General features: G+C 46.1%; 1 protein-coding gene across 1 annotated transcript in view; it reads right to left on the minus strand.

Annotated features, from left to right (window-relative positions):
- The window catches only part of LOC141055972 (uncharacterized), a 69,100-nt gene that overhangs the window by 36,883 nt on the left and 5,859 nt on the right, over positions 1-26,358 (minus strand). Inside the window, exons 3-9 of the mRNA XM_073552664.1 lie at positions 26,109-26,288; positions 25,902-26,025; positions 25,721-25,818; positions 25,436-25,526; positions 18,227-19,153; positions 18,124-18,180; positions 17,915-17,972 (exon numbers count right to left, since the gene is read on the minus strand). Coding sequence (XP_073408765.1) covers positions 17,915-17,972; positions 18,124-18,180; positions 18,227-19,153; positions 25,436-25,526; positions 25,721-25,818; positions 25,902-26,025; positions 26,109-26,288 — 1,535 coding nt within the window. The remainder of the gene's footprint in view (positions 1-17,914; positions 17,973-18,123; positions 18,181-18,226; positions 19,154-25,435; positions 25,527-25,720; positions 25,819-25,901; positions 26,026-26,108; positions 26,289-26,358) is intronic.

Here is a 26,358-nt window from a genome sequence, read left to right on the forward strand (position 1 = left end):
CTGCACAGCCCCCCGGCAGGCCGGCACAGCCCCCCGGAGCCTGCACAGCCCCCCGGCAGGCCGGCACAGCCCCCCGGCAGGCCGGCACAGCCCACCGGAGCCTGCACAGCCCCCCTGGCAGGCCGGCACAGCCCCCCGGCAGGCCGGCACAGACCACCGGAGCCTGCACAGACCCCCTGGCAGGCCGGCACAGCCCCCCGAAAGGCCCGTACAGACCCCAGAGAGGCTGTACAAGGGAAAAACAGGATTTTTCTTATTCCGATACCGGAAGTCCCATAGACTTGAATGGGACTTCCAGTATCGGAATCGGCGATACCGATACTTTTTTTTAAGATCGGCCGATCCATTCCGATCCGATACTTTGAAGTATCGGACGGTATCGCTCAACTCTAGCTGTAAGTCAAAATCATCAACATGACTTTTGGATATGGGACGGATTCCCACTCCTTCTTAAAATAACCATGACTACAGTAAACCTAGGCACTAGAATAAATACACAAAACACACTATTTTGGTTGTCAAACTGGCCGCAGCTTTATTTAAATCACAAGATTAAAACAACCACAGTAGGAGTCAGGTGAAGTGCTTGTACATTGGGATTCACAAGTACTGTGATTCCCCCAGCTGTCTGACATATAGCACCAGGACAGCTATAAAAGGGGTGGCACGCCCTGGCTTGCCATTCAAGCATAGCCAGTAAACTTTCAGGGCACCAATGACCCTATTATCCTCACTCCTGTGCTTAACCACTGTGCCCGCCCCTGATTGACGTTACCATTACAACATCCTTGAGGCTGGCCACCAAAGCCGAGCCTGTTCACCACCATGAAGTTTTTACCTCCTCTATTAGTTAAAAAGAATCCACCTTAACTTGTCCGCAACTTCCACCTGACTCCTAAACCACCACCAAGAGGCCATTTGACACCTTAAATGGACTCGACCGCCATCAACCATTTCTACATGCTATGGAAAGACTGCCTACAAGTAACACAATTCCAGAGCTCCAACAGAATAATTTATCAATGCAACGCTACCAAATTATGATCGATAATACTGTAACTAACGCAAAATAACAGTCACTAGACATCCTGCAATGAGGATCCCATCATGGGGAATGTGAAAAGTAAACCATAATAAAGGTGGTAGCCACAGTCTGGATACCTATAAAATGACATCTGTCATGCCTCAAAAACTATTATGCTGCATGGATCGTAGCCAGCTCTAATAATTCACCAATTCACAGATTTTTGGTTCTAGCAACCACCACTATATACAGTAACTGTGCTGGGCAGGAATCATTTCTTAAACCCACTTACTACTACTACCGGAAAAGTGATGAGTATACAGTATATAAAGAGAAAGATACTATAAATAAGGAGTAATTAAAAGCTATACACAATACAACATCAAAACCGACCCTTAAATAACTTTCATAATATTTAGGACATAGTAATTGGAATAAACCTATAGCAGAAAAAATGTACGAATGCATTATGAATAACCCTGCCACACCATTGTTGATTGTTTTAATGCACTTGATGACATTCTCTGTTAACCGCTCTAACTGGGTCAAAATCATCAGGGAAAACATCTTGTTTGATCACTTCACCCTTATGGTATCGTTACACTAAACGACGCATCAGCAAGGATCGTTGGTGCGTCGCTACATGGTCGAAAGTAAGCTGTCAAACGGGCAGATATATTCAAGGACGCAACGATCCAGCGATCCGTATAACGACCTCGGCAGTCGTTGGTACCTTGTCATACAGCAGCTATTCTGATGACTCACGCTTGCGTCCCTGAGTTCTGCGTCGCCAACAAGGTCGCTCGTCGGCAACAAACACAGCGATGCATGCTGGCCAGCGGGACGCCAACGATCAAATAATGGCCTGGGACATTCGAGCATGATCAACTATATCCAGCGGGGGGGCCAGTCGCCGCTATGTGTCACACGTAGCGAGATCGCTGTTGCGTCACAAAATCGGTGACGTTTCAGCGATCTCGCTAAAGATCTCGTTATGTGAGACGGGGCCTTTAGTCACTCCCCACTGACTCAAGGGCACTTAGATTAGGTATACTGTTCTTCAGTTTAATGCACTGCTTTATCCAGAAGACAACCTTAAAACAAACAAGAGTTGGTCTATATAAAGAGTCAAAATTAGTGCCTCAGCAATCTCAAGTCACATGAACAAAAAAGATGGTCCTTGAAGTGACAGATTGTATTGAAAGGCTTGTTTTTTTTCTCTTTTCTTTTTCCCTCCCCTCTATTCGCTGTTCCTAGCTCGGAGGAGCCAATTGTAATTTATTTATTTATTTTTTAAGCATGCAAAATATGATTGCCATGACCCCAAGGACTTTACCCTAACAGGGTCTTATAGGCTATGAATGCTTCTGGAGACCGGGGTGCCATACCGTAATGGTCACCCTGGATAAATACAGTAGGCCACAGCAGACAATGAAGCAAAAAGAGGGGAGGGGTAGGTAACCAACCCACCAAACGGACCCCCTACCATCACCTGGCTCTCCACAGATTCGTTCCCCACCCAAGATGGTTGCCCCTCCACAGAACATTAAACAACATTAGCAGCCCTGTTTATTAATATATTTACATTACAAAAAGAACATATCAATATAACATAGACAAATAAGGAAGCAAGTCAATGGAAGCCATGCACCAGCTTTTTTGATCCAACAGCCGCAACTTAGGCCCTCAACCGCACCACACTGGTTCGAGGACCCGCCTGCTTATGCCCTCAATCGCACCAGTTCGAGGACCCTACTGAATGGCACTACCAATTAAATTGTCCCGCTGAGACCTCTCCCAGTAGGGACCCCTTTTATTTAAATTAAACTCTGGCCACCAAATGAAGCAAAAAGAGGGGAGAGGTAGGTAACTGCCCCACCAAACGGGCCCCCTACTCCTCTCTTCTACAGAAGCGAAAAGGAGGAAGCTTAGTCTAGTGGAAGAAGGGAATGATGACTCAGGAGGAAACGTCAATCCCAGACGAACCTCTGGAAGAAGGAGGATTAATCCTGGACCCAGTGGTCTCCCCAACAGGAGAGATATTATTTCTCCTCAGGGAATATAGAACTGCTCATGGCTGTAAGGAGGACCATGGAGATTGAGAAGACTGCCCAGATGGTACAGGAGGAAATGTTCGGGGGTCTCTGTTCTAGGAAGCAGGTGTTTCCCATTCAGAAATACATCCAAGACCTGGTGCCAGAGGAGTGGGAATCCCCATAAAAGAGGCTAACCATTCCAGCAGAGATGGACAGGTTCCCTGTGGATGACGAAATGGCACCTTGCTCCAAAAGTCGACATCCAGATTGCACGGGTAGCTAAAAAAATTACACTATCATTTAAGGATGCCTCACAGCTGAAGGACCCTCTGGAATGCAACATGGATGGGTTACTGAGGAAATCATGGGAGACCTTGGTATCTTTATTAAATACCAACGCCATATCTACCTGTGTGGCCTGATCGATGTACCCGTTGGCAGCTGGAGGAACACCTGTCCACGGGTACTCCTAGAGAGGACATGCTAGCTTTTCTACCTCTCCTCCAGAAAGCAACAGGGTTCTTAGTAGATGCCTCTGCAGTGTCATGATACCAGTGCTGGTGGACCTGCACTTCTAGGGTTAATGTTTTGATCTCAGTGCAGACTCTTACCTGCACACCTAGGACTTATTATGGTGGCCTCTCATTGGTTCTGGGAAAACTTCTTATAGCCTCAGGAAGCTCCCATCCCCGTCAGTTATACTTTAGCCCTTGGCAGAGTTGTTTTGACCCCTGAGTGTGTTTGTGCTGTGTTCTGGTTGCTTCATACTTTGTTCTCTGTTCTCTGGATATTGCTTGTTGGATTCTGCTTGGTAACTTCTATGTCTGTTTGGTTTTGACCCGTTTGGCCCCGACTATCCGTTCTGTCTCATCCCTGGTACTTTACTGCTATCTCTGTGTATGACCTCCATTTTGCCTGACTCTGAGTACTTCTGTATAGTGTCCTGCTGATCTCTGGAAGCAGGACGCTAAGCCCCGCCCCCTTGCAGTCACATGACCGTAGGTCCTTCACTGCTTGCTAAACTTCAGCATCCCCAGGTCCTGTTTGCCAGTACTTTCTGGCCGTACCTGACCCCGGGCCCCCCTACAGTGCGGGTGAGTCTCTGCTCAGCGGAGGCTGCACGCCAGCGCTGACAGGACCCTGACATTATAACTGACCAGTAAGTTTTTGGGGGCGGTTTTTGTGCAGAGAATTATGGATTCCATACAGTCTCTGGCTGACCAGATGAAAAATCTGAGTCAGATGTTTCAGGGTTTATCTCTGGAGCAGCAGCAGGTTTCTGAGACAGTGCGAGGGGCTTTATCTGCTGGCAGTGCTGGGTCTCTGGGGGCTGGGGCGAGGGATGTTGTTCTGGTGTCCCCGGAACCACCTGTTAAACTGCCTGACTTCTTTTCTGGGAACAAAAAGGAGTTCAGGATCTTCATGGAGGGTTGCAAACTTTTTTTAGTTTGAGACTACGTTCCTCTGGGGACGAAAATCAGAAGGTAGGGGTCATTATATCCTTATTAAGAGGGTCCCCACAAGCTTGGGCTTTCTCCCATTGCCCCTGAGAGTGTCTGTGAATGCATTCTTTGAGGCCCTCGGGCACATATATGATGAGCCTGACCGAGTGCGATTGGCAGAGGACATGGTGATGAGCGTCTGTCAGGGGAAACACTCGGCTGAGTGGTTTTGCACTGAATTCCGCCGTTGGGCTGCAGAGATCTCTTGGGGCGACTGTTGTGAACTCATTTTCTGGTTTACCTCTGGCTTCTGGTGAGGGTGGTGGAGTTGGCTGTGTTGACAGAGGAGTCGTGAGTTCTCCATCCGGGCTCCCTCTGGTGGTGACAGTAGGTAATGAAGCTGATCTAAATGGCAGAGACCTGCCACCTGAGGAGGAGGACTGCGATTGGACATCAGGCATCTCTGAGTGGATTTAACCTACTCCCTAATTTTGTGCTGGTGAGTTTCCTGCCCTGAGGTTTCTAGTTTCCAGTTCTGTTCCTGCCTTCTCAAGCTAAGTGTGCTCTGCTATTTTTCACTTGAGATTTGGTCTGGTTTACTCAGTTTTTGTGGTCAGCCAGCCCCCGCTGGGGCTGTGCTGAATTTCCATTCTTATGTCTCTGTTTATGCCAGTTTGCTTTTTGTCCCTGATCAGTTTGGTCTCTTTTTGCTCTGTCTTCAGAATATACCAGAGTGCTGATATAGGGAACTGAAGTCTAGCGACTTCAGGGTTTTTGTTATCAGAAAGTGTTGGACATTTTTTGGCAGGATTTTTGTGCATGATTGCAGACAGCATCTTTCCTTTCCTGTCCTTTCTAGTTAGTGTGGGCCCCATCGTTTGCTCAGCCTATTTTTCTATCTGTGTTTGTGTTTTCATTTTGTCTCACCGACAATACATGTGTGGTGGCTGTCTATTGCTTTGGGGTCTGCTCTGGGGCAGTTCAGATTTCCCCTTTTCTTGCTTTAGGCTTATTTAGTTCTCCAGCTGTGACGAGGCGTCTAGGATCATCGTAGGTACGCTCCACGGCTACTGCTAGTTGTGTGGATAGGATCAGGGGTCTGCAATCCGCTTAGTTACCAACCTCTCTGCTTTTCTGTGGCTTAGCTTGTTTTTGTTTTTCCTCCTCGGTGACTCAATCATAACAGGCGAAGCTGCACTTCGAGGTCTCTTTCGGTTAGGCTTGTCCGAGCGGCTGCAGGATGCCTTGGCGTTACATCCCCCACCTAACTCTCTCGAGGACGCCATGACCCAGGCCATCCGGATGGACCGCAGGCTGCGGGCCAGAGGGGTGATGCAGATGGAGACTCCATTGTTCCCCAGTGGAAAAGAGACTGCCCCTGAGCTCATGGACGTAGGCGCCCTCTCCCTGAAGGATACGGAGAGGAAACGCCGGAAGGACAAGCAGTTATGCTTTTACTGCGGTAAAACGGGGCATTGGAAAAGGGAGTGTCCTGATTGCCCATCTTCGACCCGGTTGGCGGGAAACGACTAAGTCTGAGTAGTCAGCGGGGAGACTACTCAGACCCTTAGGTACCCTTTTCCTCGTTTTCTAAAGTTTTACTTCATGTGGAACTGTTTGTGGACGGTAGTTCTTTTCCCTCTACAGCCTTCGTGGACTGCGGATCATCCATTAATCTCATTGACTCCCAATTGGTCACACGTTGCAAGATAGGGACAGTTAGGCTCAAGGTTCCGATCAAGGTGGTGGCCATTGACTCCTCCCCCTCATTAAAGAGGGAATTCTTTTCATGTCTTATTTATTTGCGCTCACAGTGGGCGCTACTCATGTGGAAAACCTAAGTTGTTTGGTTCTGGACAATCTATCTGCAGGGTTGGTGTTGGGCATGCCCTGGTTGCAACGCCATAACCCAGTTATTAACTGGAAAACGAGGGAGATTGTTCAATGGGGGTTTAATGATTTTAAGTTGTGTGATAAATCCGCACTGCTGGTTGAACCTGTTAAATCTGTGTCTGTATCATCATGTCGAGCTGGAAGGTAGTCTGGAATACCCGAAGGACTTCGAAGATGTATTCTCTGAAAGTGAGGCCGAGACGTTACCGCCACATAGACCCTTTGACTGCGCTATCGAGCTGGTCCCGGGGTCTAAATTACCTAAAGCCTGTCTTTTTAATTTATACGGCCATGAGCGCTTGGCTATGAAGGAGTACATTGCTGAAAGACTGCGCAAGGGACACATACGTCCTTCAGTCTCAACTGTGGCGGCAGGTTTCTTTTTTGTAAAGAAAAAAGATGGCGGGTTACGTCCCTGTCTCGATTTTCGCGAGCTTAATCAGATTATGGTACGGAATACATACCCCCTTCCATTGATTCCCGATTTGTGTAACCAACTATCAGGGGCAAAATGGTTCTCTAAACTGGATCTTCGGGGGGCATATAATTTGATAAGGATCCGAGAGGGGGATGAATGAAAAACTGCGTTCCTCACGACCGAGGGACTGTTTGAAAATTTAGTCATGCCGTTTGGTCTTACCAATGCCCCCGCCATATTTCAGAATTTCATCAACGTGGTATTCTTGGATCTCATTGGTCACAGATCTGACATGCAAAGGTGCGGATGTGAGAAATTGGTCCTCGCTCGCAAAAGAGGCCTTTGCGACTCTGAAAAAATGTTTTATGTCTGCTCCTGTGTTGGTACAGCCAGATCCGTCCAAACCATTTGTGGTGGACGTGGATGCCTCCGAGGTGGGGGTGGGGGCAGTGTTTTCCCAAGGGCCTGCCACTCTTACCAACCTCAGGCCATGTGCTTTCTTTTCCAGGAAATTCTCTGCTGCTGAAAGAAATTATGATGTAGGCAATAGAGAGCTTCTTGCAGTCAAGTTGGCGTTTGAGGAGTGGAGACACTTTTTGGAGGGGGCCAGTCACCCGGTTACTGTGATCACTGATCACAAAAATTTGTCATACATTGAGTCTGCTAAAAGACTAATGCCCAGACAGGCCTGTTGGTCGCTTTTTTTTTCTCGTTTCCAGTTTACTATTACATTCCGTCCAGGGTCAAAGAATGTCAAGGCTGACGCCTTATCTCGCAGTTTTCATCCTGTATCTGCCCGAGCCACCGTCCTCCATTTTGCACCCTGGGGTTGTGTTAGCAGGGATCTCATCTGAATTGGAATGGGAAATTGAGGGGGCCCAGTCGCTGGCTCCTGCAGCCAAACCACGGGGCAAGCTGTTTGTCCCAGAGCAACTTCGCCTTAAACTCTTGCAAGAGTTCCATGAATCCAAGCTGAGTGCTCACCCTGGTATATCAGCCACGCGTCTGGCGGTGGCTAGGATCTTCTGGTGGCCTACCCTTGGTTCTGATATAAAGAAATTCATTTCTGGTTGTGGGGTCTGCGCTCGTTCTAAGAGCTTTCATAGCCGGCCGGCGGGGGAGCTGATGCCCTTGGCAGTTCCCGAAAGACCATGGAGCCACCTGTCCATGGATTTTATTACCAATCTTCCCTCTTCCACGGGTAATACGGTGGTATGGGTAGTGGTGGACAGATTTTCTAAGCAGGCTCATTTTGTACCCCTGTCCGCATTACCTTCAGCTGAGACCTTATCCAGATTGTTTGTGCAGCATGTGGTCTGCTTGCATGGGGTACCCCTGAATGTTGTGTCTGATCGTGGTGTGCAGTTTGTGGCTAAGTTTTGGTGTGCTTTCTGCAAAAAATTAGGGATGTCTCTGTCCTTTTCGTCTGCATACCATCCCGAGAGTAATGGTCAGACGGAACGCACTAATCAGTCTCTGGAACAGATCCTCAGATGTCTGACTTCTGCTAGACAGAATGACTGGTGTGACATACTGCCGTTGGCTGAATTTGCCTTCAATAGTTGGGTGAATCAATCCACGGGTATGTCCCCTTTCTTGATCAACTATGGGTTCAGTCCTCATTTTGGTGAGTTTTCTCGTCTGGATTTGGGGTGTCCCGGGGCTGAGGACTCGGTTCAGCGGTTAAAAGATACATGGTCAGAAGACCAGAGGCGTATATCTAGGTCTCAAGGCAGGTATAAGTTTTTCGTGGACAGGAAACGAACGCCTGGTCCCGTTTCAGGTTGGAGAGAAAGTTTGGCTCTCCACACGAAACATTAAGTTAAAGATTCCGTCAGCCAAGTTGGGCCCCAAATTCATTGGCCCGTACAAGATTGTGGAAAAAAACAATCCAGTGGCGTACAGACTGTGCCTTCCTTCCTCTTTCAAGATCCCTAACATCTTCCATAGATCTCTACTGAAACCTTTTGAAGCAGTCCAGGGAGAATCTGAGTCCGCTGCTCCCCCGTTTTCGGTTGAGGGACATGTGGAATGAGATTGGTCATATCGTAGATTCCAGGTTGGTACGGCGGTCAGTACAGTACCTAGTTCATTGGAAGAGGTATGGCCGGAGGACAGGTCCTGGGTGCCGGCCCGGTTGATGCATGTGGATCGCCTGGTTCAGGCTTTCCATGCTAGGTACCCGGGCAAGCCTGGGGGTCCAGAGGGGGGTTGAGAGGGGGGGTACTGTCATGATACCAGTGCTGGTGGACCTGCACTTCTAGGGTTAATGTTTTGATCTCAGTGCAGACTCTTACCTGCACACCTGGGACTTATTATGGTGGCCTCTCATTGGTTATGGGAAAGCTTCTTATAGCCTCAGGAAGCTCCCATCCCCGTTAGTTATACTTTCGCCCTTGGCAGAGTTGTTTTGACCCCTGAGTGTGTTTGTGCTGTGTTCTGGTTGCTTGATACTTTGTGTACGACTTGGTCTGTTCTCTGGATATTGCTTGTTGGATTCTGCTTGGTAACTTCTATGTCTGTTTGGTTTTCACCCCTGCTTGGCCCCGACTATCCGTTCTGTCTCATCCCTGGTACTTTACTGCTATCTCTGAGTGTATGACCTCCGTTTTGCCTGACTCTGAGTACTTCTGTATAGTGTCCTGCTGATCTCTGGAAGCAGGACGCTAAGCCTCGCCCCCTTGCAGTCACATGACCATAGGTCCTTCACTGCTTGCTAAACTTCAGCGTCCCCAGGTCCTGTTTGTCAGTACTTTCCGGTCGTACCTGACCCCGGGCCCCCCTACAGTGCGGGTGAGTCCCTGCTCAGCGGAGGCTGCACGCCGGCGCTGACAGGACCCTGACATGCAGAATCAGTAAGAATAGCAGCAAGATCATCAGGGTGTCACGTGCACCCGTCCGGTGTGACGAGACCAGCAGGCCGGTAACTAGAACAACAGGACGCAGCACGTGATATTGTCCTGTGTGACACGGCTCGTAGGCCAGTAACTAAAACAACAAGACAAGGGGGTAGGGAAACAGTTACAGCGGTGGGCCCTGTGATAGGTACAGGGGACGTGGAGACCTCCTGCACTCCACTGAGTCAGTGTCCCTAACGTTCCCTATGCCGGTTCAGCACCGGGCGCCGATCACGAACCTGTCGCCCTAGCACACCCTACACCTATCCCTTGCTAGGGAGCTGGGTGGCGCAGGCACTGGCCCCACCGTTGCACTAATACTGTCAGCACCGCTCCCCGTTCCGCTGCCCCCGCTCCCGCTGCCATACTCACTGCCTCCGCTTCCGGTCCGACTCCCTCCCCTGACGCGTCCTGGACGCGCCCCCCCGCTCTTCTCGCTTTCCGGCGGCCGGCGTCCCGACGCACTCCTCCACTTCCCTCGGCCGCGCGCACTGTGCCTCTGCGCACGCGCCGGAGGGTTAGGCCGCGCGCCTCTGCCGTCAGCCACCTGCCTTGCGTGACCTGACCCGGACCAGCCTCCTGACCTATCAGAGCCCACCACCAGGTATATCAGGCCGCCCTCCCTTAGTGGAGGCGCCTGACTATTGAGTTACCTCTCTGTTGTCTAGGCCGCGCTCTCTGCTGCTAGTTCCTTACGTGCAAGCTTGCGCTCTGGTTAACCCCTTGAGTCTCGTGCCTTTCCTTCCTGTTAATCCCTGTGTCTCCCGCCTGTGTCTCCTGTGTTCCCCCTGAGACTCCTGCCTGTACCTCCTGGTAACCCCTGTGTCTCCTTCCCTTTTCAGTTTGCCTCCTCCTGGTCCCCGCCATCCTCCTCCGTCCTTCTCCACCTCCTTCAGCCTCTGGACCCTGGTCATCCTGTTTCCGCTCCGGATCTTCCTCTGCTCCTCATCTTCTGCTCACCCTCCTGAGCCGACCCCTGGTCCTGGCTGCCGTGGCGCTTGAACTCCCCGAGTCTGTTCCCTAACGGTCCCTGTATAGGGGTCGGTCCACTTGGTGCGCTCGCTCGGGGAGGGTTCGGCGTCACGGCCCAGAGGGTCCACTCTCGCTACCGTCATCCACAGCGTAACAAATACACACTAAGGAAAAACGCAAACAGGGAAACACCACTTAGCTTTACTCTGTTGCACTTGCTCCTGGCAACAGAGTCCACCACCAGCATGAGCTCTCTTCAGAATCGCTGCCACCAAGCTCTGTCAGAGGTAAGGAAATCCCCTATAACTCCTTTCATACCAGGCTCTGTCAGAGCTGCTCTCCAGCTCCTTCCTCCACCAAGGATGGTTGAAATGAACACTATCACCAACACTGATTGCAACACCTGTGACTCTTTTATAGCAGAGCCAGCAATCACACCTGCATTAATCATGTGCACTTAATTAAAGAACCCAGAGTGCCATGACGCTCACCACCACCGGGGCAAACTCAGAACAAATGACACCACAGTGCAATACTCCTAATGGCCACCGGGGGCAAAAACACCTTAAGCACAGCTTAGGGAAAAAAAAGGTTACCTGTGCTTTTATTATGTCCTGATCCAGCATGGATCATGACACAGGGTTATCAAACTCTGTGAGATGGGCACTCTGGCGAAGATCCTGGGGGAGGGACATGACTTAAAAAATGAAGTTGTGTTCTATCCCCTTCAAAGGGAAATACATGTTTGGTCCTGCCCTTGATGAGCTGCTAGAGAAGGCATCAGATAAAATGAAGACCTTACCTGAACCTAGAAAAACTAGGAAAAGGTTCTTTCGCCCCCGCAAGAGCACACATCTCAGTACAAGGGGAAGGGCAAATCAGGTCGCTGGAGCTACCCAAAAGGGGGAAAAGGCAGGAATTTTTTTCTTTGCCACTCCCAGAAACAAAATTTTCCATGACGCCAACACAGTAGGAGGTCTGATCCAGACTTCCTTATACTGTGGCACAAGATCTGTTCAGACCAACAGACTCTAACATCAGTCAGGGAAGGAGTAAAGATAGAGTTTGCCTCATATCCTCCAAGAACAATAAAGACAATGTGACTCTCCTCTCCAGAGCTACAGTCCACCTTGAGTCCTCCTAAAATCATCTGTTTTGTGAGGTGATGGATACATACATGAATTCTGAGGTAATATTAATCCCATACATGATGTAGGAGCTGAAACTACACAACTCTAGCTTAAAATCTACACCGCTATACACACAACTGCAGGAGTTAAAAGATCTACCCATCCCAAAAGTCATGCCCCACTGCTGCGTCTATTGCTCCGGTGGTTTCTTTAACAGAATATAACATATGAGTTTCACTTTTTGTATTGAAGAACTGAAATCTTTTTGATGAATCCTACAATGTCTGTCTGCTATTTCATCCTTCTTCTCCGCTAGTGTCACGATCCATGCTTGGATTTGTGGCAGCTCTGGTGCCTCTCAGTTTAAAACTTTTTCCTTTCAAGCCATTGGGGGTTAATGTCAGTTTTTTCCCAGCTGGTGTAATCGCATTGCTGCTGGGTTTGCTGATGTTTGGTGACCACTCCCACATCCTTTAAAAGGTCACCTGATGCATCAGCTGACTGTTGGTGATACAGGTCCTATCTGGAGACCAACCTAGCAGAAGCAACTCTCTACTGTCAGCCATGTTTGGTGTTAAAGGGAATCTGTCACCTCAATTTGGCGCGGTATGTAAATGAGTTGTGTCCGGTCCGATGGGCAGTGTTTTGGCTCCTTCCCTCCACCCCTCCTTGGCCGCTGTACACAATCTTTAAGGTAAGTTCCGTAGTTGTCGTCCGGATTACGCACGTGCGCATTGCAATCTCCAATTGCTCATGCGCAGCATGCTTTGCCCAACTGCGGGCAAAGCCAAAAAGCATCAGTGCGCATGCGCCGGTGAACTATGTCCCGGAAGTATTTCGCTGCCATTTCTGTGTTCCGGGACATAATTCACCAGCGCATGCTAATGCTTTTTGGCTTTGCCCGCAGTTGGCAAAGCCAAAAGAGTACTGTTGCTGGTGATATCTGCAGTGTGGAGGTTTGCAGCAGTGCATATTAGCTAAGTGCTGTATTTTTGTTACCTCATCCTTTCTGCGTCTGTTCCCCTCCCCCTGTCTTTCTTATTAGTAGTGTGTAGGCTAGCGTCCTATGCCGGCCAGTGCACTAGTGAGGGCAGTTTATAAGGACGAGACATCCTGACGTCGGCAGGGGGAAGGATCTGCACAGGGTGTTAGGTGAGAACAGGGAAGGCTCAGGTTGGAGCTCACAAGGTGACCGTCCCTGATTTCCCATTGTCAGGCCCTCCTCCCCTATTCCATCGGTGTTATGTTGCTGTGTTGTTAGGTGACCGACCAATCGTTGGGTTGTGTCACACTGGGCCAGTCACTCCATGACAGCTAGATTTCTAAAACTTAACATGGACAAAACCGAATTCATCATCTTTCCCCTATCTCACTCGACCCCCAAAACGGACCTATCGATTACTGTAAATGGCTGACCACTCTCCCCCATCCAACAAGCTTGCTGCCTCGGGGTAATCCTCGACACTGATCTCTCCTTCAAACCATGTATCCAAGCCCTTTTTACTTCCTGCTGACTTTAACTCAAAAATATTTCCTGGATCCGCACATTCCTCAACCAAGAATCTGAAAAAACCCTAGTCCATGGCCTCATCATCTCCCGCCTTGACTACTGCAACCTCCTGCTCTGTGGCCTGCCCTCTAACACTCTCGCACCCCTCCAATCTATTCTAAACTCTGCTGCCCGTCTAATCCATTGTCCCCCCGCTCTTCCTCAGCCTCTCCCCTCTGTCAATCCCTGCACTAGCTCCCCATTACCCAAAGAATCCAGTTCAAAACTCTAACCATGGAATACAAAGCCATCCACAACCTGTGTCCTCCATACATCTGTGACCTCGTCTCACAGTACTTACCTGCACGCAACCTCCGATTCTCAAAGAATCTCCATCTCTACTCCTCTCTTAGCTTCTCTTCCCACAATCGCATACGAGATTTCTCCCGCGCATCACCCCTACTCTGGAACTTGCTATCACAACATATCAGACTCTTGCTTACCATGGAAACCTTCAAAAAGAACCTGAAGACCTACCTTTTCCAACAAGCCTACAACCTGCAGCAACCACCGATTGACCAAACTACTGCACGACCAGCTCTACCCTCGCCTACTTATGTGGAGTCGGGAAGGAATTTTTTTCCCCAAAGTGAAGCTTACTGTTTGCCACATGGGATTTTTTTGCCTTCCTCTGGATCAACATGTTAGGGCAAGTTAGGATAGGCTATGGGTTGAACTAGATGGACTTAAAGTCTTCCTTCAACCTTAATAACTATGTTACTATGTGTTAGGGACGGTGGAACGCACTAAATAAATAAATAATAAGTGCGTTCGCTGCCCGGGGTCCACCGTGCAGTAGGTGTTACACCGCTGCTAGATAATGGGAGACGCGCTATATGGCGGTATATCGCACGCGGGTTGAACGTCACCCGGTGTGCGCTGGGCGTACTCTGTTGATTCACAGAGGCGCCAAAGTAATAAACATAAATACCGAGCCTGTTGGACTCACAGGTCTCAGCAGAATGCACGCACGGTATATGGTCACAGAACTAGGACCCAAGACACAGGGTCAGTGTCCGTCTAGACCTACTGTGCGTATGGCGTCGCTACCGCGGACGCCGACAAGTGCTGATGACTGCAGCGCGGTGACTGACACAGCCGCTATACGACAATGCCCAGGAGATGGTGCACTGTGGGATGCTAGTTCTGTGGAGATATGCACTGTGGCCTGCAGAGTGCCACTGACTGGCGCTGACTCTATGACTAATTCCTTATCCACACACATAATATCAGAGGAAGGGGGATCTTAATGAGTCATTCGCAGGTTCATGCATCCGTCATCATTCACACAGTTAGCAACTAGAGTCTATACTAGCGCATGGCCGAGCGGCCATGCAAACCTTTTATAGCCTGGACCGTTCCAGAAGCTTCCAGATCCCTGAGATGGAGCAATCAGATTCGGAGAAGGACCTGTGCATGTGACTCCCGATCGTCTTGTGAGCATGCTCAGTGGAGCGACGGAAGGGCTTAGCCTCTGGAGCGACTTGCTGCTGATCAGCATGCGCTGCTATTGTTGGCCCAGAGGTGGCAGCAATAGCCAGACCCACAGAACTGGTCTGAGCAGAGCGTCGGGAACAACGGGGCTGCTGAGCAAGCTCCTCTGCGGTCGGTGGAGATTGGGAGACCTCAGAATGTGAGGCTCTGGTTCCCTGCTGTGCAGTTGCAGGAACCCGACGCCTAACACTATGTTACTATGTTTCTGTATCCTTACCCATCCTTTGTAGATTGTGAGACCTCGCAGGCAGGGTCCTCTCTCTTCCTGTACCAGTAGTGACTTGTATTAAGATTACTTTACTTTTTTTTTTTATGTATACCCCTTTTCACATGTAAAGTGCCATGGAATAAATGGCGCAATAATAATAATATTCTAATTTAGTGAGAAGCACTTGTATTTCTCGCGTTGTTTGGTGCAGGCTCCTCTCACGCATAGAACCCTCTGTATTTGCTTTCATTGTCTTCTGTTTTATGGTGGACCTAGACACTGAAACCCGTACATCTTGGAAAGTGTGCTTCACTAATAAATGTGCCTCTGCTATGTACAGTATAATGGCTGTGTCTGACCGTACAGTTTCTTTATCTAAAACCAAGTGTGTTTGGAATCATTGACTTGCTAAAATGTAAACTCTCATTTCATCTTCATCATCCTAGTAGATGGCAGCAGATTTTTATCAAGAATGTCTCTGTACATTTGTCCATTCATCCTTGCTTCAGTTATATGAAGTTTGCCAGTGGCGTATGCTGAAAAACAGCCCCACACCATGATGTTCCCACCTCCAAACTTCACTGTTGGTATGGTGTTTTTGGGGTGATATACAGTGCCGTTTGGTTTCCAAACATGGTGTGTATTATGGCATCCAAAGAGTTAAATTTTTGTCTCATCTGACCAGACTATATTCTCCCAGCATTTCACACTCTTGTCTAACTGTTGTTGAGTAAACTTTAAATGCTTGAACATACTTTTTGATCAACAATGAAGTCTTGCGAGGTGAGCATGCATATAGGCCGTGTAGATTGAGTGCATTACTTATAGTTTTCTTTGAAACAATTGTCCCTGTCTTTGTAGCTCTTCTTGGGTAATCTTTGGCTCTTGGACAATTTTTGGCATAGTTAATTTCTTTCTGAAATTGCCTGAAACCTGGTCGTGGCGGTTTATGATGAAATTATGTTCTTTCAACTACTGGATTATTGCCACAACAGTAAGATTAGAAAGGTCTTGAGACAGTTCACTGACATTCTGGTGAGAATTTCATGTCAATAGCACCTTTAGAAAAATATTTACTTAGAAAATTGGTGACATAAGTGAAGGAAATATATAATTGTAAGGGAGATGTAGAACAGCAGTAAAATAACTAGTTAAGCCTGCATCCACATAACTGTCTCCATACAAAGGACATAATGTCTGCCTACTCTTATTGCAGGAACTCAGAACTATAGTGGGGTCTCCTGGAAGAATACTGAGAGGTGTCAATTGTGACACCTTGGTCTACTGAGCCAATCTTCAAAGTGTTGACAGATGGTGATTGGAGCCAGACTGGATATTCCCTACTTATTATGTTGAGGGGGGTGGATGAAGATTCAAACTGTTTAAAATGCTAGGTGTTTGCACCTAAATTAGCCCAGGATCCAGTCACAGACCACCAATTGTAATATTATAATCCAGGATGTTTTGGAAACATGAGCCCAGGACCAGGCATATAAAAGATGGGTTGCACAAAAGAAAGTTGTTCACATGTGAGGACCTACATATGCCAGTGTGAACCATAATTCATCTCCTTCCCTTAAGGAGGCAAAACATAACTGTAGATGGAAATGTTAAAAGGTATTTCTGCTATTTATCCCATTTTATTTTGGAACTGTTTTGCATATTTGTGTGTCGTTTAGTTTTTGACTTTTTATACCTTTATTTGTAGGCACTGTATATTTTTATATTAAAGCTTAGGATCTAAGGGGTAAGATTTCTCCTTGTGGAGAGTGACATGCCGGTTCTGGCATACCAGGATGAGGAGGCTTAAACGCCATGCATACTCCTCTAGGAAATTAAGTATACAAATTGTCTCTCCAGAAAGGAAGAGGCCTTGAGCTTTTTGTATTAAAGATATCAGTATCTGCATATATTTTTATTTCTAATATACTGTATTTTTTCGGACTATAAAACACACCTAACCGTAAGACGAATCCAAGGTTTAGACAGCAGAAAAAAGGGAAAACATTTTTCCTAATACTTAAATCTTCCATGATGGTGTAAAATAGAGGAGTGAATATTCCAAATTTTAAATCACTAGGATAGAATATGGAATTAATATTTTGTTCGTGTTTTTCTGCACCATGTGTTTTAATCACATATAGCTTCATAGCACCAACATTAATGAAGACACTACAGCACACATATAGATACACACAGCACCGCTGCATGGATAGTGCACGCACTCAGCTCTGCTACAAATGAACATTTATATACACACAGCTCTGCTACCACGCATATTTACATATATTCACAAAACTGCTACATACACACAGCTGTTCTGCGAGGGCTGTGGAGTCTGAGTCGTGGAGTCGGCTTCCATTTTGGTGGAGTTGGTATAAAATGGACCGACACCAAAAATATATAACAAATTGGCTACAGTAGTTCAGTGCAGTATGTGCTGTAAATGTTTTCACACGAATTTGGGAAAGTTATAAAATGTCCTGTAAATGTCTGTTCTGACTTGGGCTTTTAGTTTAGAAACTTTAGATGAATGTGCTGCACTTTATGTACATTCTCAGTAGTGAGGCAGCGCTGTGGAGTCTGGAGTCAGGGAAATTGAAGAGTCAGATGCTTGGCTTACCGACTCTACAGCCCTGTCTGCTACATATGCATATCGTCATAAACACACAGCTCTAGTACAGATGCACAATTATATATACACACACACATATCTCTGCTACATATGCACATTTTCATGCACATATTAGTACGGTTCTAATAAAAACACAAACTAGTCTCCCATGCCATCATGCGTTCTTGGGGCTCATGTGCTGTTGTTAAGTCATGTGAGCCTTGACCCCAATCGAACATCAAGAGGAAGTAAGAGAGCAGCCGCAGCCTTGGCTTCATGTTAATGTTCAATAAGTCTGAAGACAGGGACAGTGAAGCTGGCACTGTTTGGGCGTCAGAGCTCTTGTGATATAATTTGATTTATTTTACCCAGGCTAAACATGAGGAATGACATGGGGTTGCCTTAGTAGTGGACCGCCACTTTAAGAAGATACAATTTTCAGTTACAACATTTCCCACAATAAGAACTTGAAAAAGGCTTCCCCAATGTGATTTCTTTGGTGACTAAGAAGAGATAATTTCTTTACAAAACATTTTCTACATTCTCAACAAGAAAAAGGCTTCTCCCCTGAGTGAGTTCTCTGATGTCTGATAAGACTTGATTTCTTAGTAAAACATTTCCCACATTCTGAACATGAAAATGGCTTCTCCCCTGTGTGGGTTCTCTGGTGTCTATCAAGATGCGTTTTCTGGTTATAACATTTCCCACATTCTGGACATGAAAAAGGCTTCTCCCCTGTGTGAGTTCTCTGATGTCTGATAAGACTTGATTTCTCTGTAAAACATTTCTCACATTCTGAACATGAAAAAGGCATCTCCCCGGTGTGGGTTCTCTGGTGGCTATTAAGATTTGTTTTCCATTTAAAACATTTCCCACATTCTGAACATGAAAAAGGCTTCTCCCCTGTGTGAATTATCTGATGTTCAAAAAGATTTGATTTCTGTACAAAACATTTCCCACATTCTGAACATAAAAAAGGCTTCTCCCCTGTGTGAGTTCTCTGGTGCCTATCAAGATGCGCTTTCCGGTTAAAACATTTTCCACATTCTGAACAGGAAAAAGACTTCTCTTTGTGGGCTCTTTCGTGTATAACAAAATCTGATATCTGGTTAAAACATTTCCCACATTTGGAACAAGAAAATCTATTATCCGCTGTGTGAATTTTTTGATGTTTAAGAAAAGACTTTTCGAGAGGAAAACTATTTCCATATTCTGAACATGAAAATGACTTATTTGATTTAGTAGCAATTTGTTTTTTAATGCTTATTTTCTGACTTGGATTTTCCTTAGTAGTCGGTAAAGAATCAGAAGATAGGACCTGTTTCATAGGATCAGATGAGAGATCTTTGCTGTGAAGGGATGATGGTATATCTGGAGTAATGGCATTCACTTCAATTGTATTCTGTGGGATCTCAAGATCATCTGGTTTAAAAATTGAAGGTGTCAGCTGTTCCTCTGACCTCCTGGTATAGTAATCTGCCAAGAATAAAACCAATTATTACTTTTTAAATAAAATATCCTTGAATTTTATATTTTTGAACATTTCTACTGAAACTGTGGGTAAAAAAGGCAAGTTATGTGAAAAAAAATTGAATTAATCACCATGATAGAGAGTTCACAGTCTAACCTCATAGTTGAACACCATACTACACTGGTTCATGCTGTTTGTTCATTCTAAGTGGAAATAATACCAATATAATCTACTCATCTCACTAGAAACAAGTCCTGACTCAGGTCCATAATCTCTCAATGGAAAAACAGAGGTTTTCACATGATTAGTGGCTGAAAGGCTCTTGAAAAGCACCAAGGCTTCCAAAAACCAGTTCAGCAATTTTAGCTTTCCCAAAGTCAAATCTCCTCATCCCTTCTGAGCTTTGCAGTTTGCCCAACTACATTTAGCATCCATGTATTTGGCATTACTGTAGTGAGAAGAACCCACTTAATTTAGGGTTTGTGCGTCTCCTGGAGCAAAATCTAGGTAACTTAAAAAAACCTTCCTGCTATATACACAATTTTATTAAAGATTATCACAAAAAGGGGATATATAATTATGGTGCTTGAACCTCTAGGAACAAGCAACATATTGTAATCCGATTTCTTATATTTTATTATTATTTTTGTACTACTCCGCGTTTTCTGCTGTTAATGCAGTGGCCGATGTGGCTACCGAGGTGCCGAATGTGCCAAAGTGGCTACCAAGTGGCCAAAGTGGCTACCGAGGTGCCGAATGTGCCAAAGTGGCTACCAAGTGGCCAAAGTGGCTACCGAGGTGCCAAATGTGCCAAAGTGGCTACCAAGTGGCCAAAGTGGCTACCGAGGTGCCGAATGTGCCAAAGTGGCTACCAAGTGGCCAAAGTGGCTACCGAGGGGCTGTGTGCACCAAAGTGGCTACCAAGGATTCCTGCATGCCAAAATGGCTACCAAGGAACCAAAGTGGCTAACAAGGGGCCCCGCACATGAAAGTGGCTACCAAGGGGCCAAAATGGCTACCCAAGGGCAGGGCCTTGCATGCCAGACTTGCTCCTGAGTTTCATTGGCACCAAAGTGGTTTCTGAGGGACCCTGGGAACCAGACTGGCTCCTGAAGGGGCCCGCACAACAAAGTGGGTCTTGGGCTTCACATACTAAAGTGGCCCCTGAGAGGCCTCGCATGCCAGACTGGCTCCTGAAAGGCCATTAAAGTGGCTGTTGAGGGGCCACATGATCCCAAGGTGGTTTGTGAGAGGCTGTACTATGCCAGTCGCTCTGGCTTTTACCAACCTAAGATGATTCACACCACAAGAATGTCCACAAAATATTTCCATGAAAACGCGATATGCGCTTTTGTCCATTTTTATTTTTCAGGAGTACAGCTGCAATTAAATGGTTGCTATCATTACTAAGGTCCCTATCACACTGAACGAGCATCCGATCCATGATGTTTCAGCAGTACCCCGCTGTGACGGCAGCAACTGCTGCGTGTGACAGTGGGATACATCATCGCAGGGGGCATTCCTGAGCATGGCAGATCCCAGTCCCGGACGTTTTCATCGCTGGGGTGTCATGCATCATACACTCCCAGCAAAGAAAATTTTTCATTGTGACCGCTGCGCTTGCAACGCTGCGATGTCGGTAAGCGACGTTGCAGCATCACAATCGTCAGCGGTATCATTCAGTGTGAAGGGACCTTAAGGACTTACTAGTCCACTAATTGTACAATTTTATTGAGTAAATAGGGACCACTGCACTGCTATAAGAAATGAATGTGACAAGGTTCCCTGATTTCTATAACAAATGTTAGTGACCTGATTAATGAAAACTGCCTCAGAGTAAAACCATTTTGGTTGTCCATAGCAACCAGAGGTCAGCTTTCATATTTGAATAATGAAAATAACTTGGCACTCAACTGAATGATCCTTTGAAGTTTTTATTTTTTCATATATTTTTATGCAGTCCTAGAGAGACGTTTCGGCCCACAATCGGCCTTCGTCAGTCTGCTGCTTTAAGTAATAAATCTATATTGTGCCTCCTATGATAGTTGAAGAAATGTACTGGTAAATGAATATATATCCAAAAAGGTATATATAAATCCCATTCGAGGGTATTGTTGATAATGGCCTGTTTGGGCTGTTGCTATGGGACACAATAGAGGACAGAGTCCATGTGAGACATGTAGAAGAGAGGTGTCAGCGTGCCAGGCTAGACGCGGTTTCCTCCGCTCGTCTGAAAGTCGAAAGGCGGTATATTGCTCTCGGAGGCAGGACATTAGCGGGCCTTATTGTGAACTTGCACCATTTTATTTATTTATTACTGATTGATTTATTTTTTTCTTATGATTTTGTTAATTTATTTTTATTTTTTAACACAAAATAAGATGAAAAAATAAAGACATTTGATAACATTGGAATGTTTTTCTTGTGGAAAACCTGATGCGGCCCAGCCTCACCCAGATTCTACCTCCAGCGGCCCCCGGGTAAATTGAGTTTGAGACCCCTGCTCTAGGGGTTGCTGTATGTTCCCTCTGTTAGGAACGGCGGAACGCACTAAATAAAAAACTAATAAAGTGCGTTCGCCGCTCGGGGTCCACCGTGCAGTAGGTGATATAACCGCTGCTAAGTGGTGGCAGAAGCAATATGGCGGTATTGTGCACAGGGTTAACCGTCACCCAAGTGCACAGAGCAATCTCTGTTAAATCACAGAGATGCCTATGAACATAAACAAAAGAGCTGAGCCTGTTAAGGTCACAAGTACTCAGAGTAGTTACACACACGGTATAAGGTCACAGGAATAGCCAAAGATGGCGGTACTAAGTCCTTCTAGACCTACCGTGTGTGTAGCGTCGCAGCCGCGAACACTTAAGTGGGCTGCTACTGCAGCGCGGCGAAGGACACTGCCGCTATATGACAATCCTAGACGCAAGCGCAATGTCAAACACTAGCAGCTGTGGACAATATAAGAAAAGAAACACGAAATAAGGAGAAACAGCGAAATTTACAATATAATAAGATAATGCTATAAATAAAAATAGTATATCGCCGGAGAATGATGGACTGTTTAAAGGACAGTCGTGTTACAAACACCAAATTTACACAAAGAAAAACGACCAAAAAGTCCCAGAAGGATAATATAATAAATCAGCTGTGGACAATGAAGCAGAGGCGCGCTGGCGCTGAACTAAATCCCTCACACAAGTGTAATATCAAAGGGTAGGGGTTTCAAATGAGTCATTCACCAGAATCATGCATTCATCGTCGTTCATAAGGCAGCAAGTATAGTCTATACTAGCGCATGGCGAAACAGCCATGCGCACCTTTTATAGCAGCCGGGACCTTCCGCACGCCTCCAGGTCTCTGAGATGGACAAATGAGATTTGGAGCAGGACCTGAGCACATGACTCCCGATCCCCAATGGGAGATCATCCCATGAGCATGCTCAGTAAGAGGGCAGAAGGACTTAGCCTCAGGAGACATTTGCTGCAAGGCAATCTCCTCTGCAGTGGATAAAGAGCAGGAGATTGTAGAATGTGAGGGTCTGGCTTCCTGCATAGCGACCGCAGAAACCTGACTCCTTACACCCTCCAGGATGCACACGGAGGCATATTGAGGTCATGAGAGGGCATTGCATTCAAACAAAATAGGAAACACACTGTAGCGCCATAACATGCAAACATGAAATATGAAAAGTGAATTGCATTACTGCATTGGAAGTATGAAATATTGAGAAAGTTTAGTGCATAAAATGGCCAATTTTATGTGTACCTGGAAGCCACGGTAAGGCATTTCTCGTTTTCCAGGACCCTATCTATGACAATCCTCACTTAGACTGAAGTGTTCATCTGAATGGGAACCTATGCAAATCCTCTGTTTAGACTGAAGTTTATATCTCTGTGGAGGGGTAGTGGCCCTGCTTTAATTAAAAACGCCTGTGGCTAACAGGTGGAGTGCTCAGTCAGAAGGTTCATGAATACAGATTTCAAAACCTTCTGACTGAGCACTCCACCTGTTACCCGCAGGCATTTTTAATTAAAGCAAGATCTTGCCACCTGCGGAAGACGGCGTCTGGCTGTCGAAACACTGACCTTCCACCTTTTAAACCATATAACTCCTTGTGGCTTTATCCTCAGCGCTCCCTGGAGACCACAATCTCATCCTCTCTTAATGGTGCATATCTGACATAGTTCATATCAGTTGAATCCATATATATAAATATACATGATACTTATCATTTCTTCAAAGTATAACACACCATAGCTCCCAGCTTCCGACAGGTTTCCCCCCTTTATTTCAAGGGGTTCATCATGGAAAAGGGTTTCAGATTAGTTACCCAAAGCAATCAGAACATGGCTTCGGTTCCACTGGATGATAAATATATCAATGTCACTTGGTAGTGTGGACATATTTAAGATCCATGCTGATATAGGGGCATCTTTTGAGGCAGTTACAGGTCCAGGCAAATTCCCCCACCGTGACTTTATTATAATTATAAATCCCCCTGTTTATGATCATTAATAAAATTCTGAATATAGTAGGAGGGTTTTCTTTAGTTTAAATTGATTTAATTTTTGGGAACCCTGTCCATCTCATTCAGTGCTTTAGCACAATCTGGGCATTATGTGTTAGGTAATAAAATGGCAAAAATGCAATTTTCACTCTCCAACATCCACTGTGTGCTAATTTCTGAACAATGGCTGTGGAGTCAAAATATTCACTATCTTCTCTGGTATCTGCTTCTGCGACATCTGCTTTTGTCACGAGGAGTGGCCTTATTTCATTCTGTAGGCGGCACTGGTGATGGTGGAGACGTTGGAACTAGAAGCTCAGGGCGGTGTAGGCTCTGTCCAGCCACTAAGAGCAGGGTGCTGGTAGTAGCATCTTGTCTGTCAGTATGGGTATGTGCTCTGTCCAGCTGAAGTAATCTGCTCTTTGCTTCAGCCAATTGAAAAGCACCACACACTAGAATCATAGAATCATAGAATCGTAGAGTTGGAAGGGACCTCCTGGGCCATCTGGTCCAACCCCCTGCTCAAAGCAGGATTCGCTAAATCATCCCAGTCAGATGTCTGTCCAGCCTCTGTTTGAAGACTTCCATTGAAGGAGAACTCACCACTTCTCGTGGCAGCCTGTTCCACTCATTGATCACTCTAACTGTCAAAAAGTTTTTTCTAATATCTAATCTGTGTTTCCTCCCATTCAGTTTCATCCCATTGCTTCTAGTCTTTCCTTGTGCAAATGAGAATAAAGTTGATCCTTCTACAATGTGACAGCCCTTTAGATATTTGTAGACAGCTATTAAGTCTCCTCTCAGTCTTCTCTTTTGCAAACTAAACATTCCCAAATCCTGCAACCTTTCCTCATAAGACAGGGTTTGCAGACCGGTCACTACTAAAGCTCAAAGAATATTACTGGAAGCTGCCAGATACAGCCTTGCTCTCCTCTGATTAAGTGCTCTGTGCTGAGCTCCTGGTTTTTGTATTTGTTTCCTGTTGTGACTCCGGCCCATTTACTGACTACTCTTGTGCCTTCTGATTTTTTATTTTCTCTGACATCCTGGTTCTGATCTGGTTACCTTACTATTCTTCTTGCCATCTCACACCACCGATCGGCAAGTAGCACGGACGCAAATGCCTAGGTATCCTTGTGTAAGCCCAGATCCATGTAACGAGGTTAAAGGGTGATAAGTAAGACAATACCTGGGATCTGAAAAACGGAGTAGATAACATCAAGCCTGTTAGAGTAGCCATCTTTTGAGCTACCAGGTGACCATGAACAGCGCCCCCAAAACATTGTGTCTGCAAACTATTCCAGCAAGATCTGCATTCAAATAGCTAAATGGCGCTTCTTCCCTTCTTAACCCTGCCATGTGCCTAGATAGTAGTGTACAACCACATATAAGGTATTGCCGGATTCAATTAAAGTTGGAAAATAATTTGTAATGTCTATTTTATTCCTATTATCCTTTGTGAAGAATTATAAAGTTATCACTACATAAAGAGACACATGTCAGATATGAAAAAGGACCCGGACAATTAACATAAATCTGGCTGTGGGAAGTGGTTAAATCAAAGTATTTGGGGCAGTAACTACTGTAGTCAACACTGACTATAGTCAATAACATCTAATGATCAAACTGAACATTTTGGGTGGAGGAGAATGTTGTGGTCTAGAGGCAAAATGGTGATCACACAATTGTGATTCAGCTGGATTATACGACCGATAAAGCAGCCACAGCCGGTGACGGAAAAGAATCTGTGACTTCTTTGTATTTAGTGGTTACTACTCACCTGGGTAGTCATATGTAGGAATCTCCTCTTTCCATAGCTCATCACCTCTCACATATGTCTCTGTAGTATTAATATGGGTCAGATCTTCACTCTAAAACAAATATTGTAAAAGTCACAGATGAAGAAGTCACATCTTTATTCAGCTCTAATCCTGCCATCTCCACCGTTCTCATTACACAAGTATAAAACATATAATCCTGGTGGATAAAACAAGACTGAGCACAAGACCTTCACAGCCGTCTACACATCATAGGGGAGATCTCATGACACCTTCTCTCCATCTACCTGATGATCCTGAGGAACATTGGGATCTTCTTGTTTACAGTCCTGTGGAAGAAGAGGATGGGGACATCTCTCTGGTGTTGTCCTCTTACTGGATAGATCTGGAGGAAACACATACAGGGACTGAATTCATTCTTTACATACAGATAATTATAGGCTGTGTGTATTTAGTCCTGTCTATTACCTGGTGATGTGAGGGGCTGGGGAACCTCCATCATGACGTCCTTGTACTGATCTTTGTGTCCTTCTAAATACTCCCACTCCTCCATGGAGAAATAGACAGCAACATCCTGACACCTTATAGGAACCTGACACATACAATAATACAGTCATCCCCCCGATCCCTTCATAGTGTTACTGTATAATGTCCCAGCATTCCCAGCAGTGTCACCTCTCCAGTCAGCAGCTCAATCATCTTGTAGGTGAGTTCTAGGATCTTCTGGTCATTGATGTGCTCATGTATCAGGGGGTGAGGTGGAGGCCCCGTGATTGGGTTCAGGGGTCTTCCCCATCCCTCAGACACAGGGTCCTGACAGCGATCACTAGAGGTCTTCTTCACTACTGTGTAATCCTGGTTATGGAGAGACACATTAATAAATCTCACTACAGACATTCCCAGAGTCCTCACCTCTCCAGTTCTG

Source organism: Dendrobates tinctorius, unplaced genomic scaffold (assembly GCF_039654945.1).
Source record: "Dendrobates tinctorius isolate UK_male_01 unplaced genomic scaffold, ASM3965494v1 ptg000192l, whole genome shotgun sequence".
NCBI classification, from domain to species: Eukaryota; Metazoa; Chordata; class Amphibia; order Anura; family Dendrobatidae; genus Dendrobates; species Dendrobates tinctorius.